Source organism: Pipistrellus kuhlii, unplaced genomic scaffold (assembly GCF_014108245.1).
Source record: "Pipistrellus kuhlii isolate mPipKuh1 unplaced genomic scaffold, mPipKuh1.p scaffold_m20_p_1, whole genome shotgun sequence".
Taxonomy (NCBI): domain Eukaryota; kingdom Metazoa; phylum Chordata; class Mammalia; order Chiroptera; family Vespertilionidae; genus Pipistrellus; species Pipistrellus kuhlii.
In genome coordinates, this window is record NW_023425404.1 from 12,088,980 (window position 1) to 12,105,147 (window position 16,168).

Genomic DNA, 16,168 nt, shown 5'->3' on the forward strand with positions numbered 1-16,168 from the left:
ACCTGAGAGTGTAGGGCAGGGTGTAGGCAGATCACATTTAACTAAGGGACATCATTATGGGGATGTACTGTCCAGACAAGCTGGTGGTTACCCTGCTGGTCTTCAGCTGGCCCTTAAGGGATTTGAGCTCAGGAATCTTGGGGCCATTAGCGTGGGATTCCAATGAGAGAAACTAGTGACAGCATGCTAAGTGAAAAATCTACAGGTGATGACGAAAGTTTAAGAACATATATTTGAGCAAAGGTTGAAAGGAAATATGCAAAATTATTTGCTCTTTTGGGGTGGGGTGATGAATTCATTTTCTTTTCTCCTTGAATTTTGCTGTTATATTATTTTTTGCAACAGAATAAATGAAAGGGATAGTCTAAGTTCTGCTCCTGAATCAATCTGTGAATGTGTATATGTTGGGCACCTATGCCACAGTGAGCTGGAAAGGTTGCATTAAGAAGTAGCAGAAGGCTAGTGTGGCTTAGCGGTTGATCATCAACCTATAAGCCAAGAGGTCACAGTTTGATTCTACGTCAAGTATTCATACCTCCCTTGCAGGTTCCCAACCCTAGTGAGAGTTCATGCGGGAGTCCAATTGATGTGTCTCTCTCACATCAATGTTTCTCTCTCTATTTCTCCCCCTCCTCCTTCCCTTTCACTCTCTCTAGAAATCAATGGAAGAAATATCCTCAGGTGAGAATTTAAAAACAAAACAAAACAAGGGTGAAAAAAAATGGCAGAGGGCCTGGCCAGGTGGCTCAGTTGGTTGGAGTATTGTTCCATACATCAATCCTTGGTCAGGTCATGTAAGGGAGGCAACCAATCGATGTTCTCATGTCATCAATATTTCTCTCTCTCTCTCTCTCTCTCTCTCTCTCTCTCTCTCTCTAAATATATCCTTGGTGAGGATAAAGAAAAGAAGAAGTGGCAGTGGGTAGACACAGGACTTGTTTTGGAGGCAGGGGCTGGTCCATAGCGTCTCAAAGACTCAGAATATTAGAGCTACATGGGACCAGTCTAACACCTTCATTTTACAGCCAAGGGAACTGAGACACAGAGGGGTGAAGTGACTTGCCCAGAATACCCAGCCAGAGCCTGGTATTCCACATATGGGTAGGCACCCCCACTGACCTAGCTGGCTGGCCCTAGCACAGTCCTCTGCCAGGGCACCTTCATTTTCTTGGCAGCCAAAGAGAGAGAGCAGTCTTCTGGTGCAGGTGGGGGCGGGCATCCTGAGCAGGGATTGCTCAGCGACATCGCTCTCCAATACAAAAACCCCACATGCCTCGGTTGTCTCCACAGGAGCCCGAGTGAGCTCAGCCAGACCCGCCCCTCCCAGCAGCGCGTGGGGCTGTCCCGGACCGTCAGGCTTTACCCGGCCACCGCAGCCAATGGCCAGCTGACTTCCAACGCCCTGCCCGCGGGACCAGGCCTTGAGCGGAGGGATGGTGCCCAGCAGGCAGCATATCTGGACCACCTGTCACCGCCCTGGGGTAAGGATGCCCTGTCTTGGGGCCCTAGAAGAGCAGGGCTCCTAAAGCTTTGGTTTTCGTCTCCCCATCGTGCTTCTCTCCTCCACTCTACCTCATGGGCTGAGTTGTCACCTGTCCCTGGTCCTCTCAGCCAGTCAACAAGCAATTGTCCGGTGCCAGGCCCAGGGGTCCCAAACCAGCTGATTGGGGCTTCGTCCCTTTGAGACCCTTAGACGTGGATTGCTCCATCTCTGCTCCATCTGTCACCTGTCCTGCTTTCACTTCCTTCATGTCCAGCTATGAACCTCACCTCCCTGGCCCTCGCCCTTCCAACTCATTCTTCCTATAAACCTCCTGGACCAGCCCAACCAGTTGCTTCCTTAGCGCCTATAACTGGTCCTCTGCTTTCCAGAGGAGAGACCACCGGTGGTCCCTGTGGATTCACGCCTCTGCACATGATTGGCCACCGCCCAGCAGTCCTCCCCTGTGTCCCTGGACGCTCTCTCCCAGTCCCCAGAGCAGCCACTCCAGCTGCTCCCACTCTCCCCGGTCACAACCCTCAGGCACATGGACATGCCTGCACCGCCGTGAGCTCCTGCCTTCCTCCCTTCCTGCCCCGCCACAAGCACAGTGCCCCCTTCCCCTCCGCCCCTGACCATGCTGATTTCATTTTTTTGTTCCATTTTGAAAGTTGAGGTATAATTCACAACATTTTAAAGTGTACACGTCAGTGGTTTTCAGGATATTCACAATCTGACACAACTGCCACTGTTAAACCTGTTAACCGAGCGGGACCTATAAATACGTCAAATGTAAACAATATTGGGAATGGGTAGGACGTATGAATATGTCCTTGAAATATATGTTGCGCCCCGAGAGGGATTGTATATATTTTTTGTAATCTTTTTTTTTTTTTAATATTTTATTGATTTTTTTACAGAGAGGAAGGAAAGGGGAGGGATAGAGAGTTAGAAATATCGATGAGATGAGAGAGAAACATCGATCAGCTGCCTCTTGCACACCCCCCACTGGGGATGTGCCAGCAACCAAGGTACATGCCCTTGACCGGAATTGAACCCGGGACCTTTAGGTCCGAAGGCTGATGCTCTATCCACTGAGCCAAACCGGTTTCGGCTATTTTTTGTAATCTTTATCATTGTTTGTAAAATTTATAATTTTTTAATTCGACGTGTCCATTTTTTTGTCAGTATTCTTATCTATTTTTTTTGTAATTTTGTATTTTCCTTTGTGCTTTATATATATAAATAAATGAAAAAATATATATATTTCATTTATTTTCATTAAGTATAAATAAAAAATAATAATATGAAATTACGTCCTCCGGGCGTGACGTACTGACACGTCCTAGTGAAAGAGTACGCGCCCGTTACAGGTTGCGTCATTGAAAAGGGAACTCCCCAGTTAACAGGTTAACTAATTCTAGAACATTGTCATCACTCTAAAAAAACAACAACAACAAAAAAAACAACCACCTCAAATCCCTCATAGGCATTAAGCAGTCACTCTCCATTTCCCCCATCTCCCTAGCTCATGGCCCTACTGATCTACTTTTTGTCTCTAGAGATTTGCACGTCCTGGACATTTCATATGAATGGAATTATACAAAATGTGGCCTTTTATGGCTGCCTCTTTCAGTTAGTATGATGTTTTCAAGATGACCCCCTTTCTTGTCATCTTGAAAAGCGGGATGTCCCTCTACTTGTCGAAGGCACACACATACCTCCTTTCTTTTGTTGTTTTGTTTTTAAAACCTTTATTGCTGAAAGTATTACATATGTCTCCCCCCCCCCCCATTGACCTTTTCTAGCCTTCCATCCTATTGTCTGTGTCCGTGGTTCACACTTCCTTTCTTTTCCTTTTTTTTCTTTCTTTCTTTTTTTTTTTTTTTTTTAATATTTTATTGATTTTTTAAAGAGAGGAAGGGAGAGAGATAGAGAGCTAGAAACGTCAATGAGAGAGAAACATTGACCAGCTGCCTGCAACCAACGTACATGCCCCTGACCGGAATCGAACCTGGGACCTTTCAGTCGCAGACCGACGCTCTACCACTGAGCCAAACCGGTTTCGGCGACACCTCCTTTCTTGATTGCTCTGGAAAGCTAGGCCTCACAGGTCCTCCCCTTGGCCCCTCTGTCCTCCCCTCCAACCTGCACCTCTCCTAGCCTGTACCTTTCCCGGCAGCTTCTAGCAGGTACACACAGACTTATTTCTCCCCTTTTCTCTGGCTTTCTCTCCCTCCTCTCCCGTTAGCCAAGCTTCTTGACTGGGTGACCGCACACACTTTCACACTCTCCCTCATCCACCCCTCTGCCTCACCGCTTCCTTCTCTGGGCTCCCCACACCACAGGAACACCCCTCCTTAGAACGTCAGTCCACTGCTACGGCCCCTAAGTGAAGCAACCTCAGCTCACACCGCTGTGTGCTTCCCTCCCTGGTCACCTGCCTCCGCTCCACCTGCACACCAGCTGGGCAGACATTCGCCCCCTCATTTCCTCTTTGATCCCTTACCGGACTCTTCAGGGACTTCCTACTACCCACCAAATAAAGCACCCATCCTTGTTCTGACAACCAGTCTCCTCCCACCCCAAACCTGCCTCCAATCGTTCTTTCGGGCTTTATCTTCCTCCACTTCTGGAACTCGCTGCACTCCGGCAGGTCTGAGCTACATTCTTACAACCCAACCTTCTCCCAGCCTGTTTCCTTACCTGTGAAGTATTAGCTTGGATGTAGGAACACTGCCAATCTTCAACCATCCTAACCTGCAAAAGTGGCATCTTCTAATGGTTCAACCTAAAATAAGACTCAAGAACGTCTAGAGTAAAGTGCATAAAACATGAGCTCATTGACTGCACATGGACGTCCCTCAGTCAATGCTTGTCTGGGAACAATGGGGCCTTGTCTCCTGTGGGTGCTTAGCAAATGCCCATGGGATGGACTCACCCCTGGTCCCCGGGCCTGTCCAACCAGCCTCTGGAGGTCACAGCTGTGCCTCTCAGCCCTGCCCCCTGGACCCAAGCCCTCTCTCTTCAGGGCTGAACCTCACGGAGAAAATCAAGAAGATCAAGATCATCTTCACTCCTACCATCTGCAAGCAGACCTGTGCCTATGGGCACTGTGCCAACAGCTGTGAGCGTGGCGACACCACCACCCTGTACAGCCAGGGCGGCCACGGGCATGACCCCAAGTCTGGCTTCCGCATCTGTGAGTCCCTTCTGCCCTCAGACGGCAGTTCCCGGCTGGCCCTGTCCCCCAGGTTATTGGGGGGTCGAGGAAAGGCATGACAGGGCCCTTTAAAAAGCCAGGGGCTGGTTCTTATCTCCCCTTCTTCACACACACACACACACACACACACACACACACCCTCGGGGCCTCCTGGAAAGTCCCTGCATTTCAGGCGACGACACCCATGCAGATTTGGAGCGCTACTGCGCCCTGCTTCGTTGTCACCCACCGTGACATGGGGGTGTGGGTGGGTCGGTGGGGGGTGCTGCTATGTTCTTCCACCGCCGGTCACTTTGAGGTCCACGTTGTAGATTTCTGCCAGATCCCCTGCCTGAACGGAGGCCGCTGCATGGGCAGGGACGAGTGCTGGTGCCCCTCCAACTCCACCGGCAAGTTCTGTCACTTGCCCGCCCCGAGGCTGGACAGGGAGCTTGGGGAGAGGGGCTCCCGCCACCGGGCGCTGCCCGAGGGCCCCTTGAGGCAGTCCACCTTCACATTGCCGCTCTCCAACCAGCTGGGTGAGTGCAGGGCTGGGGCGTCGGGCTGGGCGCCCTGGGTTGCCCCGAGGGTGGGAGTGGGCATGGTGGTGGAGGGGACCTGCCTCCAGGCCTTTCTTCACAGTCAGACCTCCCTCCTTCTCCTCCTCTGCCCTCGGGCCTCCGTTGTATTCCCTACACTGCTCTTTGTTCTCCCATCCGAATTCAGCAATGTATTCAATATTTGCCCTTGCCGCATACGAGTGCTATGCATGAATCAAAAGAGTATGAGGTTAAGGTCCTGCCTTCCAGGAACCTGGACAACAGAGGAGGATGGGCAGGAAAGAGATAGCTTTATAGAACACTTCATTTCCCCTGCCTCCCATGACTAGGTGCCAAATTAAAGGTACAAAAGTAGGTGAGGTCAGGGCATAGAGAGCCCCCTAAGCCCAGGGGGTTCAGGGAAGGCTGCATGGAGGAGGTAGACTTTGGTTAGGCCTTAAAACAATGGCACCTTTGGTTACGCAGAGAGGAGGGGAGGGGTCCCTCTGGGGAGGGACTGGCATGATCAGAGACCACGCAGGCTCAGTGCACTGGACCTCAGGGGTGCAGGAAGGTAGCTTAGACGTTGATAACGAAGGTCCTTCATTGAAAGGCAAGTCGTGAAGGAGCTTGTCCTTCATCCTGTCCCCCTCACCAGGGAATTGTGCTGAAGTTTGGGTAGAGGTTGAAGAAATGAGGGAGGATTGGGGGCCACTCACGGCCAGTGGCCCGCCGGGTCACTCTTCAGAGGGTGGGGCCCTGTTTCCCCCATGCTGACCCCAGCCCCTGTGCCCAGCCTCCGTGAACCCCTCCTTGGTGAAGGTGCACATCCACCACCCGCCCGAGGCCTCCGTGCAGGTGCACCAGGTGGCGCGGGTGCGGGGCGAGGCCGAGCAGGCCCCGGAGGAGAACAGCGTGGAGACCAGACCTGGGCCCCGGCTCCCCGCCAGCCCTGGCCACGGCCCCTGGGACAGCAACAGCATCCCCGCGCGGCACGGAGAGGCCCCTCGGCCGCTGCCCCCGGCGGCACCCAGGCCGCAGGGGCTGCTGGGCCGGTGTTACCTGAGCAGTGCGAACGGCCAGGTGAGAAAGCGCTGGAAGCTTCCAGAACAGGGATTGCCCCCGCCCACACTCTGCTCCTTCTCCTTCTCTGTCCCCCTCATTCTTATGGAACGTAAGTGTCTAGACTCTAGAGCACATGTGTCAAACACAAGGCCCGCGGGCCAAATCTGTCCCGCCAGGCCTTGCAATGTGGCCCGCACCGCGCTGTCATCACTGCACTCCGCTGCGTTTCCATCACAATGACAGTTTATGACTGTTCAGTAAACCATTCGGCCCGCGATTTAGGCTGGATTTTAGATTTTGGTCCCTTCTCTGATTGAGTTCGACACCCCTACTCTAGAGTCTCCCGTCCCCCAGGAGAGAAAACTAGGCCTGTGATTGCTGAGTGCAGACAGGCCTGCCTCCTTCCTGGGCTCCACCAGGCACCTGTCAGTGCACGCAGAGCAGGGCACCAGGGTCCTCGGCCCCGGTGAATCCTGGGTTCGCCGGGAGCTGAGTCCAGGGGCCCCTGGTGCAAGGACAGTGGGGCCCTTAAATCTGGCGAGAGTTTGGTATTCAGCTGAGAGTAGGGTCATAGGAATTAGCAAATGCAGGTTAAGCCCCAAAGCCTCGGGGGTACAATGATGAGAGTCACCTCGCACCCATCAGGAAGCAACCACAGTCAGTGACGGAAAATCCGATGAGCTTTTCTGAGCTCAGGCACCTGAGTACAGAAGCTAAGCCAGACCCAGGATGGTTTTTCTGGGGGTTTGGTGTTTCCAGAAATACCTCCTGACTTGAGGGGACTGGAGGAAGTCGCCTGTAACCAAGGGATAGGGACTCTGAGTCCCCAGACCCGCCCTGGCCCCTCAGCTGGTGGTGTCCCTGAGCCTGGGCTATCCCCATGGGGTTGGCACTGTGGGTGTTCATGGAGTTGGCACAGAGGAAAGTTCATTCTTTGGGGTCCCCCATCGAAGGGCTGAGGCATGTAGGAAGCAGTTTGCCTGGAGTTAGTCCCACCCCTCAAGTTTTGGGTCTGCTGAGTGGACTGCAGGGTTGTCAGCTTCCTTCTGGAACATCAGCTGACTCTTTCCTATCCCCTCCCTGGGGTGGGGGTATCCTCTGGCAAGGTGTTGGGGGAGGGAGCACGTGTCTCGGGCTCCCCGGGGCCATCTCTGTGCACAGCAGGGCCGGGAAGCAGTGACACATGCCAATGGCCTTTTTTCCAGTGTGCCAACCCCCTGCTGGAGCTGACTACCCAAGAAGACTGCTGTGGCAGTGTGGGGGCCTTCTGGGGGGTGACCTTGTGTGCCCCCTGCCCGCCCAGACCAGGTGAGTGCTGGGTGCCAGGGCCCAGGGTTGTGTGGGAAGCTCTCCCAGGGCCTGGCCTCTGCTTTACCTGCCTCCCATCTCCTACCGGGTCTAGGGGGCCAGGCAGGTAGCAAACACTGATAGACGGGGCGGCCTTCCCACATCTGCTTCGGGGCTGCCTCTGGCTGATGGCAGAGGCTGCTGAGGTCTCAGCCTGGCCTGCCTGCTCCATCTGAGTTCCTGGGAAGGTCCCTCCCTCTTGCCAGCATTCTTGCTTGTGTTTTAGGGATCCCATCCCATGCACCCCTTTCCATATAGCCCCTGCCCAGGTACGGGGGGCCCCAGGGTCTTGATTTGGTGACTTGGTGTCTCCTTTGCTCTCTCCCCGGAGGGGCCTCCAGACCTGCTCCTTGCCTCCTGTTTCCTGCCTCCAGTCTTTGAATCCAAAATTGGGTGTGTGTCCCAGAATGTTCTCAGCCTTGGGTACGGAAAACCCAGTTCCCTGCCCTCTTTTGGATAGTGGAAAAACCCAACATGTTTTTATTCATTTATTCATTCATTCACTCACTCAGCAAATACCTGCTGGGTACCTCCGTGTGTGCCAAGCTCTGAGAATTCAGGAGTGAGCACAACGCTGCTCTCATGGGCACTGCTCTTGCAGGCAGGACGCTGTGTCAAGGTGCCTGTTCCTTGAGTAGGGCTTCTGCCCGCACAGCCTGTCTGCCCCTCCAGGCCTCACTCCCAGGCCCAGGCCTGCCATGTATTTCTTGGGCCTGTCAGCAGTCGACTCAGTGAGTTGGCTTTGTCGGGGGGCTGGACTGGAGCCCAAAGGTGGGAGGGGCAGGGCTGCTCTTAACTTCAGACCTGGCTTTGGAGCAGGGACCGTGTTTTCCTAACTAAAAATAAGTGTGACGGTCTCGCCGGGTAATACACTTGTTGGTGAAGCACCAAAAGGTTGTATGAAGCTCCCAGGCTTGAACGTAGCTGGTGTCAGTCCCAGCTCTGCCTGCTGACTGGCCTCTCTCCGCTCTGTCTCTGCTCTGCAAAGGCAGTGCCAACCTCGCAGGGCTGCCCCGGAGAGTACAGGAGATGATGCATGTGCCTAGTGTTAGGTCCATAAATGGTAGCTGTTAATAGTGTTATTAGAAAGATCTCTCCAAAAAGGGAAAGGGGAATGGACCCACTGCTTCAGGAGGAAGAGCTCCGTCAGGCTGCTCAGCACCGCCCCCTGCAGGCCAAAGATGTTTGTGCCACTTTTCTTTTTTCCTTCGTTTTCCTTTTTCCTTCTGGTCCAGCTAGCGGACCCTTGAGATTCCCATATCCCACATTCCACTCAGCCAACGATCAGTAAGTTTAAAGTGGCCCCAGTGGACAGACCGTGGAGAACCCCACAAAAGCAGTGCCCATTGCTTCCTGTCTCCAAGCCTGCAGCCTAGTGGGGGAGGGGAGGAGGGAGGGCGAAGACAGGTAATGGGCATCAGAAAGAGGAAGATAATGCTAGTCAGAGACTAGACAGTGCCAGGTGCAGTGGGGACAGACAGCAGATCCAGAGACTGTTACGTTCTGCAGCACCTCCGTGCAAATCAGAGAAAGGTCCGCCTTCCACTGGTCCAGTCTGTATAAACATACAGATCTAGGATGCCAATGTTCCCCTTAACGAGGTGCTTTATGCAGGGCACAGCCCGCACACCTCTACACTGTGGGTAGGCAGTCCTAGCTCAAACTGGTGAGTCCGGGGAAGCTTCTTAGAGGAGGTGACATTCAGGATGAGATCCGAAGGCTTATCAGAGTAACCCAGTCAAAGACACGGGGAACTGCTTACTAAGCCGAGGAAACTGCATATGCAGGTGAGACCAAGAGAGTGAGCAACATCTCCTGGCGCAGCACACCCAAGGCTGAGCCCTCACCCCCTCCCACCCCCACTGTGCTCAGCACACTCAGCAAGCTGGGCGCCAGGGTGCAGGCCCTGGAATGGCGAGCATTCTAGCACACCAAAGAGCATAATAACAAGGACCAGGGCAATGTAAGCATTTCAAACACATTAAAGTGCAGCTGAGCATTGTAGGGAGAAGGGGCAAGAGCAGGGAGCCTTGTTAGTGTTGACAGAGTGCCATATACCTAGCTCCGTGCCCAGGCCCAGAGCCAGGCTGGGGATGTTTCTTTAAGGAGGCATGACAAACAAGCTACTGTGCAAGAGTGGGAGGAAGAAAGGCCAGCGGCCGGGCTGGGATTGGGAATAGTGGGCAAAACTTCTGGGTTCTAGAACATTCTCTGCCCTGGTGGCTTTGCCCCTCTGAGCCTCTATTTCTCCGATAAAATAAGGCTTTGCATCTCAGGGAAAGACTTTGTCATCCTCAACGAGGCGGTCTAGCAGGATGGGGGTGGGGGAATGATACAACCTACAGTGAGAGAGCCCTGTGATTTTGTTGCTTCTCCTAAATCACCTGGCTTCTGAGACTCTGTGCTGGACTGTGGGAAGGTCCCTGTAGAATACTATTCCTTCTCCTTCTCCTCCTCTTCCTCCTCCTCCTCTTCCTCTTCCTCCTCCTTCTCCTTTTCCTCCTCCTCCTCCTCTTTTTCCTCCTCCTCCTCCTCTTCCTCCTCTTCTTCCTTTCTCCTCCTTCTTCTCGTCCTCTTCTTCCTCCTCCTCCTCCTTCTGGAACTTCCATAGTAATGGAGCTGTCTGTATTAAAAGTAGAGATCAGGAAGCATTTAAGATCTTGCTTCCCAGCAATTGTCAGTTTCACTCAAATACACTCTTATGAAAATTCAAAAAAATAAAAAGTAAAAGTAAAGATTAGAGTAGCAGAAATAGAAGAGTAGGGCTAATTTAAGAAACACTTAGGAGTTAAAATCAGTGCCTGACTGGCGTGGCTCAGTGGTTGAGCATCAACCTATGAACCAGGAGGTCACGGTTCGATTCCCGGTCCAGGCACATGCCTGAGTTGTAGGTTCGATCCCCAGTGGGGGTGTGCAGGAGACAGCCGATCAATGATTCCCTCTCATTGTTGATGTCAGAATGCTGCTGTTTCTGACACAGAAACAGGACTGCCTTCAAGTCTCAGTGACATGACACAGACAAATCCCCTTTCTTCCAGAAACATTCCCCAGGGCCCTCTTTCTCAGGGGGATGGCTCAGTGGATCCAGACTAGCCTCTGGTCCCCCTGGTCCCTTCACTGCATGGCAGATGCAGCTGATGCTCCTGACCCCATGGGCGTTATTCAAGGTCCCCACTCAGAACTTCCAAGTCCTCCTACCAGGGTCGGGAGAGCACCTGGCCCTTAAAAGCCACTTTGATTGAAGTCACATTTCCGAGTTTTCATCTAAGACAGACATCTGGGTTGACTGAAAAGCTGGCCGCTGCCCCATCTGTTCTGGCACTAGCTTGTCCGCCCCAAGGTCCGTTTGCTGGGGCAGCAGGGCGGGCTCACAGCTCGAGGTCGGCCCTGGTGGCTCCAGCTCTTGCCACGAGATAGTCTTTCCTTCTGCTTGGCACGGGATGAGTTCACCTCGGAGCCCTGGCCCCTCCCTGCATCTCCAAGGAGAGCTGGCTCTCGCTCTGCAGCTTCCCATCTTCAAAACAACCACCACCACCCGTTTCCGAACGTTCAGACCACGCTGGGCTCAACACCGGTATGATCTCATTCCATTGTTTCCGCCACCTGCGAGCTCAGGCTCTTTATCCCACCGGGCAGGTGAGGAAACGGGGTTCAGAGAAGGCTGGGGAGCTTGTCCAAGGCCACACACTCAGGACAAGTGCAGCCAGGGTTCAGACACCACAGCGCGCCTGGTTCTCAGCTGACCAAGCTCTCCCTAACTCTGACCAAGGCCTGGACCTGCCTGCAGACAACGAAAACCAGGACCCCAAACCATAATTTCACAGACAGGAGGATGCACCCGGGATTGTTTCATGAGTTATGTGTGCATGAAGGACAAATGTCCCTTGGGGTTGAATAGACAGGCCGGGCAGCAACCTGCAGCCCAGGCCTAAGCGTTGACTGAGACGCACGAGAAGTGTCGCAGGGAGAAGCGAGGAGGCGCGTTCCGTGCGGTTCAGGAGGGCGAAGGCCGATGTGTGGATGTTTCTGGGGAGCAGAGCGCAACTTGAAGCAGCAGCGTGTTAAAACGGCAGCTGGGACTGCAGGTCCAGACAGTGGAGCAAGTAAATGCTGCGCTCGCCTCTCCCACGGCCACATCCACATCACAACTCAGCGAGAATAATCACCTCACAGAACCACCTGACGACGAGCCAAAAGGAACTCCTATATCTGAAGGCATAAAGAATTAAAAACAAAAACAAAAAAAAACTGCAACTGCCCAGCAATATAATGGGGTGTGCCCGGAAGTACCGAGCTCCCCGCCACGAGGAGTGTGCTTACCTTAGTAAGGTTTGGAGGAGTTGGGGAAGGATATTGATTTTTGGGGGGATGGAGGTTTATACGCACTGAGTGGCCAGATGATGATGACCTCTGAACGCATGCATAATCATCTGGCCACTCCGTGTACTTCTCTGAGTACCTCATTTATTTGTTATCAAAGATACTATACATCGTGCACCTGATCAGTTTTCCCCTTTGCACTGGCTGATAGAAAGCTCAGGACAAATAGGTGGCTGGTCTGCAGCTAAAGTCTAGAGTGTACCCATTGGAGATACGAATACACTGAGTGGCCAGATGGCTATGTGTTCAGAGGTCATCATCATCTGGCCACTCAGTGTATACATTTGAAAGTTTCTTGGAAACACTCAATAGAAAGAAAGCTTGGGTTTGGCTTGGTTTTGTCAGGGCCCTTCCCCACGAGGAGTGTGGCAGGCACAGTCTGGGAGGCCAGCCCCGTGGGGGTGGGCATGTGAGGGTGATGTGGGCATGACGCCAGGTTGGAGCAAAGAAACATGGGCAGGTCACAGCGGCAGTGTCATTATTGTCACCATCGTCGTCGTTATCCGGAGCATCTCCTAAGCGCCACGCTCCATGCTTCCTCGTTTTGTTGTCTTCGAACAACATCTCTAGGAGTTTTCGGGCTCACTACCTTCATTTTACAAATGAGGAAACAGCCTGAAACCTCAGGTCTATAACACCTCAGACCTCTGCTTCTAACCGCCCTCTAATCTGCCTCCTGTCCGTGCTGCTTTCTTGTGTTCTTGGCATTTGCTAGAGGACCGAGCGTACTCAGCCAGTGTGGCTCAGTGGCTGAGCATCAACCTATGAACCAGGAGGCCACAGTTCGATTCCTGGTCAGGGCACATGCCAGGGGGCGGGCTCGATCCCCAGTAGGGGGCATGCAGGAGGCAGCTGATCTGTGATTCTCTCTCATCATTGATGTTTCTATCTCCCTCTCCCTTCCTCTCTGAAATCAATAAAAAATATATTAATGGCATTTCAATTAGAGTACCCAGCTTGGGGAGCAGCTGTGCGGGGGTGGGGTTCCTCTTCTCTGGGATTTTGGATGAGATACCCAGTTTCCTGCTCTTTGAAAATGGGGTTTTCAGAATTTCAGTTGTTGGGCTGAAAAACACAACAACAAAACTATTTCTTTGGCTTGGGGATTTTCTGAGAGCGTCTCCAAGGAACTTGGAGCATCCTGGGAACTAAGCCTGGGATCATGTTAGCACCTCCCTACACAAGCGGGAGTGTCCCTGTCACGTGGCGCCTCTGGCCTGGAGCTCCAGGACGGGACGGGGGAGGGCGGCCGGATGGCACTGTCTGAGCCAGGGTTCGGACCAGACCTCTCTCCACCTCACTGCTGTGGGGACTGAGATGCCCACTCTGGCTCCAGTGCCACCTGAGGAAGTGGTCAGAGCCCCTCTGTGGGCAGAACTTCTATAATGATTGGGAGGCTCCATTAGGACTTCACCAAGGAGGAAAGTCTGGAACAATGAATATTATGATAATTACCAACATGTGACAAGAATCGAGCTGAGTTTTACATACTTGTTCAGTGTTCACAATACCCGCCCCCCCCCCCCCACCAAAGGAAGGAATTTTCATCCCCATTTTACTGACAAAAAAATTAAAGCTCAGAGAAGTTGAGAATTTGCCCAAGTCTCTCCAGCAGGCTATCCTTCAGATTGTGTGGAAGGAAGAAAAGAAGGGAGGGAAGGAGGGAGGGAGAGAGGGAAGGAGGGAGGGAAGGAGGTAGGGAGGAAGGGAGGGAAGGAGGGAGGGAGGAAGAAATCCTTGGGGAGCGCCTACAGGCTGTGGCAGGCTGTGCTAGCTCAGACTGCATTGATTTTTCAGTCAAGTTAATCCTCACAACAGCCCACGAACTGAATGTCTGTCCACATGTCAACAGATGAGAGAAATTAAGACTGAAAGAGGATAAGCAATGTGCCTCAGGTCACATAGCTCTTCAGACTGGAGCCAGGAATTGAATGCGGGTCCGGCTGCCCCAGCACCACCCTCTTTCACCCACTCTGGGATGTGGAGGTTTCTCTCCAGCTTACCTGCCCGGGTCTACAAATGGGGGGTTTCAGCTCCAGCCTGAGCACGTGCCCCTACACATCGAGCTCAGCTTCATCTGTGTGCGTGTGTGCGTGCGTGTGTGTGTGTGTGTGTGTGTGCGTGTGTGTGTGTGTGTGTTCTCTGGGCAGAGGGGTGAATGGCAGGCCATCTGTCATCACAGCAGAGATCGGCACGGCTTGTAAAGTCCTGTGGCCAGACTTATGTCTCCACCTCCTCCTCCCTGAGCTCTGTCATGGGGTCAGGGCCAAAACTGTCCCAGCCATTGGTTTGCTCGGGCTGAGGCCTTCCTGGGAGTCTCGTCAGCCACGGGGGAGAATGCGCAGGGCAGGGGCAGGCTGCCGCCAGTGGCCCTCTGCTTCCTTCCCGGTGTGTGCCCAGGCTGAGGCCCGGCAGTGAAGGCACAGGGCCTGAATCAGAGGCCGGAAGACCTGAGTTCCAGGCCCACGTGTCCCCGTTTCCTCACATATGTCTGCCCTACGTGATTCCCGGGTATTTTGTAGATTCAGACTCCTTGGAGTTCAGGGTGATCCCAGCAGACCCCTCAGGAGCTGCTTTGGCCTCCTGGGGTCTAAAAGTCCCAAATGCAAGGTCACCTGCAGATTCCAAGTGTCTCCGTGGAAATCACGGGTTACCAGGCACTCTCTCTGTCTCTCTCTGTCCAGGTCTCACAAACCCCTCTCTGTCTGCTCTCTGATGCTTGAGCTGAGAGGCCGTGAGGGCAGCACAGGTTCCTCATCGTATCCTTTATCGGTCCTGCAGAGCCCTTCGGTTCTATACCTTGTGGAGCATTTGCCCAGCATCTAATTAGCTCCTCTACCTCCTCCTTTTGATCCCTTGTTAAAAAAAAAAAAAAAAAAAAAAAAAGGAAAGGGGAGGGTCCCAGGCGTCTTCCTGTGACCTCCAGACCTTAGGATTCTCAGCTTACACACCGCCTAAGGCTTGCGGTGAAGTCCATCATTTATTTATTTGTAGGCAGTGGAGAGGAATGGTTCAGAATTTATCCTCCGGAGGCAGATGCCAGGGATTATAATCCCGGCTCCAGCCACCTGCTGGGTGACCGAGGGCATGTGTCCTCACCCTCTGTGCCTCGGTTTGCTCACCTATAAAATGGGGATAATAATAATAAGTACCTCCAGAGCTGTTATAAGGACTAAATAAGTTACTATATGAAAAGCCTTCATAGCAGGGGCTGGCCCCCGGTGAGTGCTGTTGTAGCGTTTGCTGTGATTATTCATTCCACTGTGACTGAGGGCCATACGGTCCCCTCTGCTGCACTCGGCTCCAGAGACATAGCAACGAGGAAGAAGACAAGGACCTTGTCCTCGCGGAGCTTACACTTTATGGGGGGAGACAGGCAAGCAGACAGCCCCCCGTGTTAAGTGCTATGACGAGGGAAGGCCTGTGTGTGTAGGGAGCACTGGAGAGGCGTGTCTGGGGCGGGTGCTGGGGGCGGGTGTCAGGGGTGGGAATTCCTGCCCTCTCTGTTCACTGAGAATCACACAGCTCCAGTACTATAGGCTGAGCCTAGCCCCCACGGTGGAGCAACATGCAAACCCTGAACAACACCGTCCACAGCAGCCATGAAGATTACAACTTAAATCCACATCCCTTTTATCTTAGAAAACGACGCTTTACTCATGTATGTCCTCATTGACCCGTCTATCAGACGGTCAGCGGTCATGCTTGGCACACACAGCGCAGGGCAGACGGAGTTCCCAGAAAAGGTGGTGTGCTCCTGTCTGTCTGGCCAGTCACAGCACACAGCACACAGCAGTGCTGGGCTCAGGGGCGTTTCAATGATGTCGTCTAGTTTTAACCAGCAACCCTCACCAAGTGGAGCCCCGGATCCAAATGATGAAAAAGGCCGTGGCCTTCAGTGATATACACTGGGGCAAATTTACCCAGCATCTTATTAGCTCTTCCGACCTCGCCATGAGATATGCCCAGAGAAAGCAGGTAACGACAGGAGTCAAACTGTTTCATTAAAAAAAAAAACATTTAAAAACAAGGCACTCAAACTTTGCTCTATGTACCCGTCTCTTGGTATTTGCAAGGATCCATTTCAACAATAAAATATATAAAGAACTATCTTTCTTTTTAATCCTCACCAAAGAATGTGTCTACTGATTTTTG

At 52.8% G+C, this 16,168-nt stretch overlaps 1 protein-coding gene across 2 annotated transcripts in view; it reads left to right on the forward strand.

Moving 5' to 3' along the window:
• The window catches only part of LTBP2 (latent transforming growth factor beta binding protein 2), a 92,568-nt gene that overhangs the window by 39,198 nt on the left and 37,202 nt on the right, over positions 1-16,168 (forward strand). For both annotated transcript variants that reach the window (XM_036421235.2, XM_045578674.1), the window contains exons 4-8: positions 1,291-1,481; positions 4,512-4,682; positions 5,015-5,221; positions 6,018-6,304; positions 7,492-7,594. In XM_036421235.2, the coding sequence (XP_036277128.2) occupies positions 1,291-1,481; positions 4,512-4,682; positions 5,015-5,221; positions 6,018-6,304; positions 7,492-7,594 (959 nt within the window). The remainder of the gene's footprint in view (positions 1-1,290; positions 1,482-4,511; positions 4,683-5,014; positions 5,222-6,017; positions 6,305-7,491; positions 7,595-16,168) is intronic.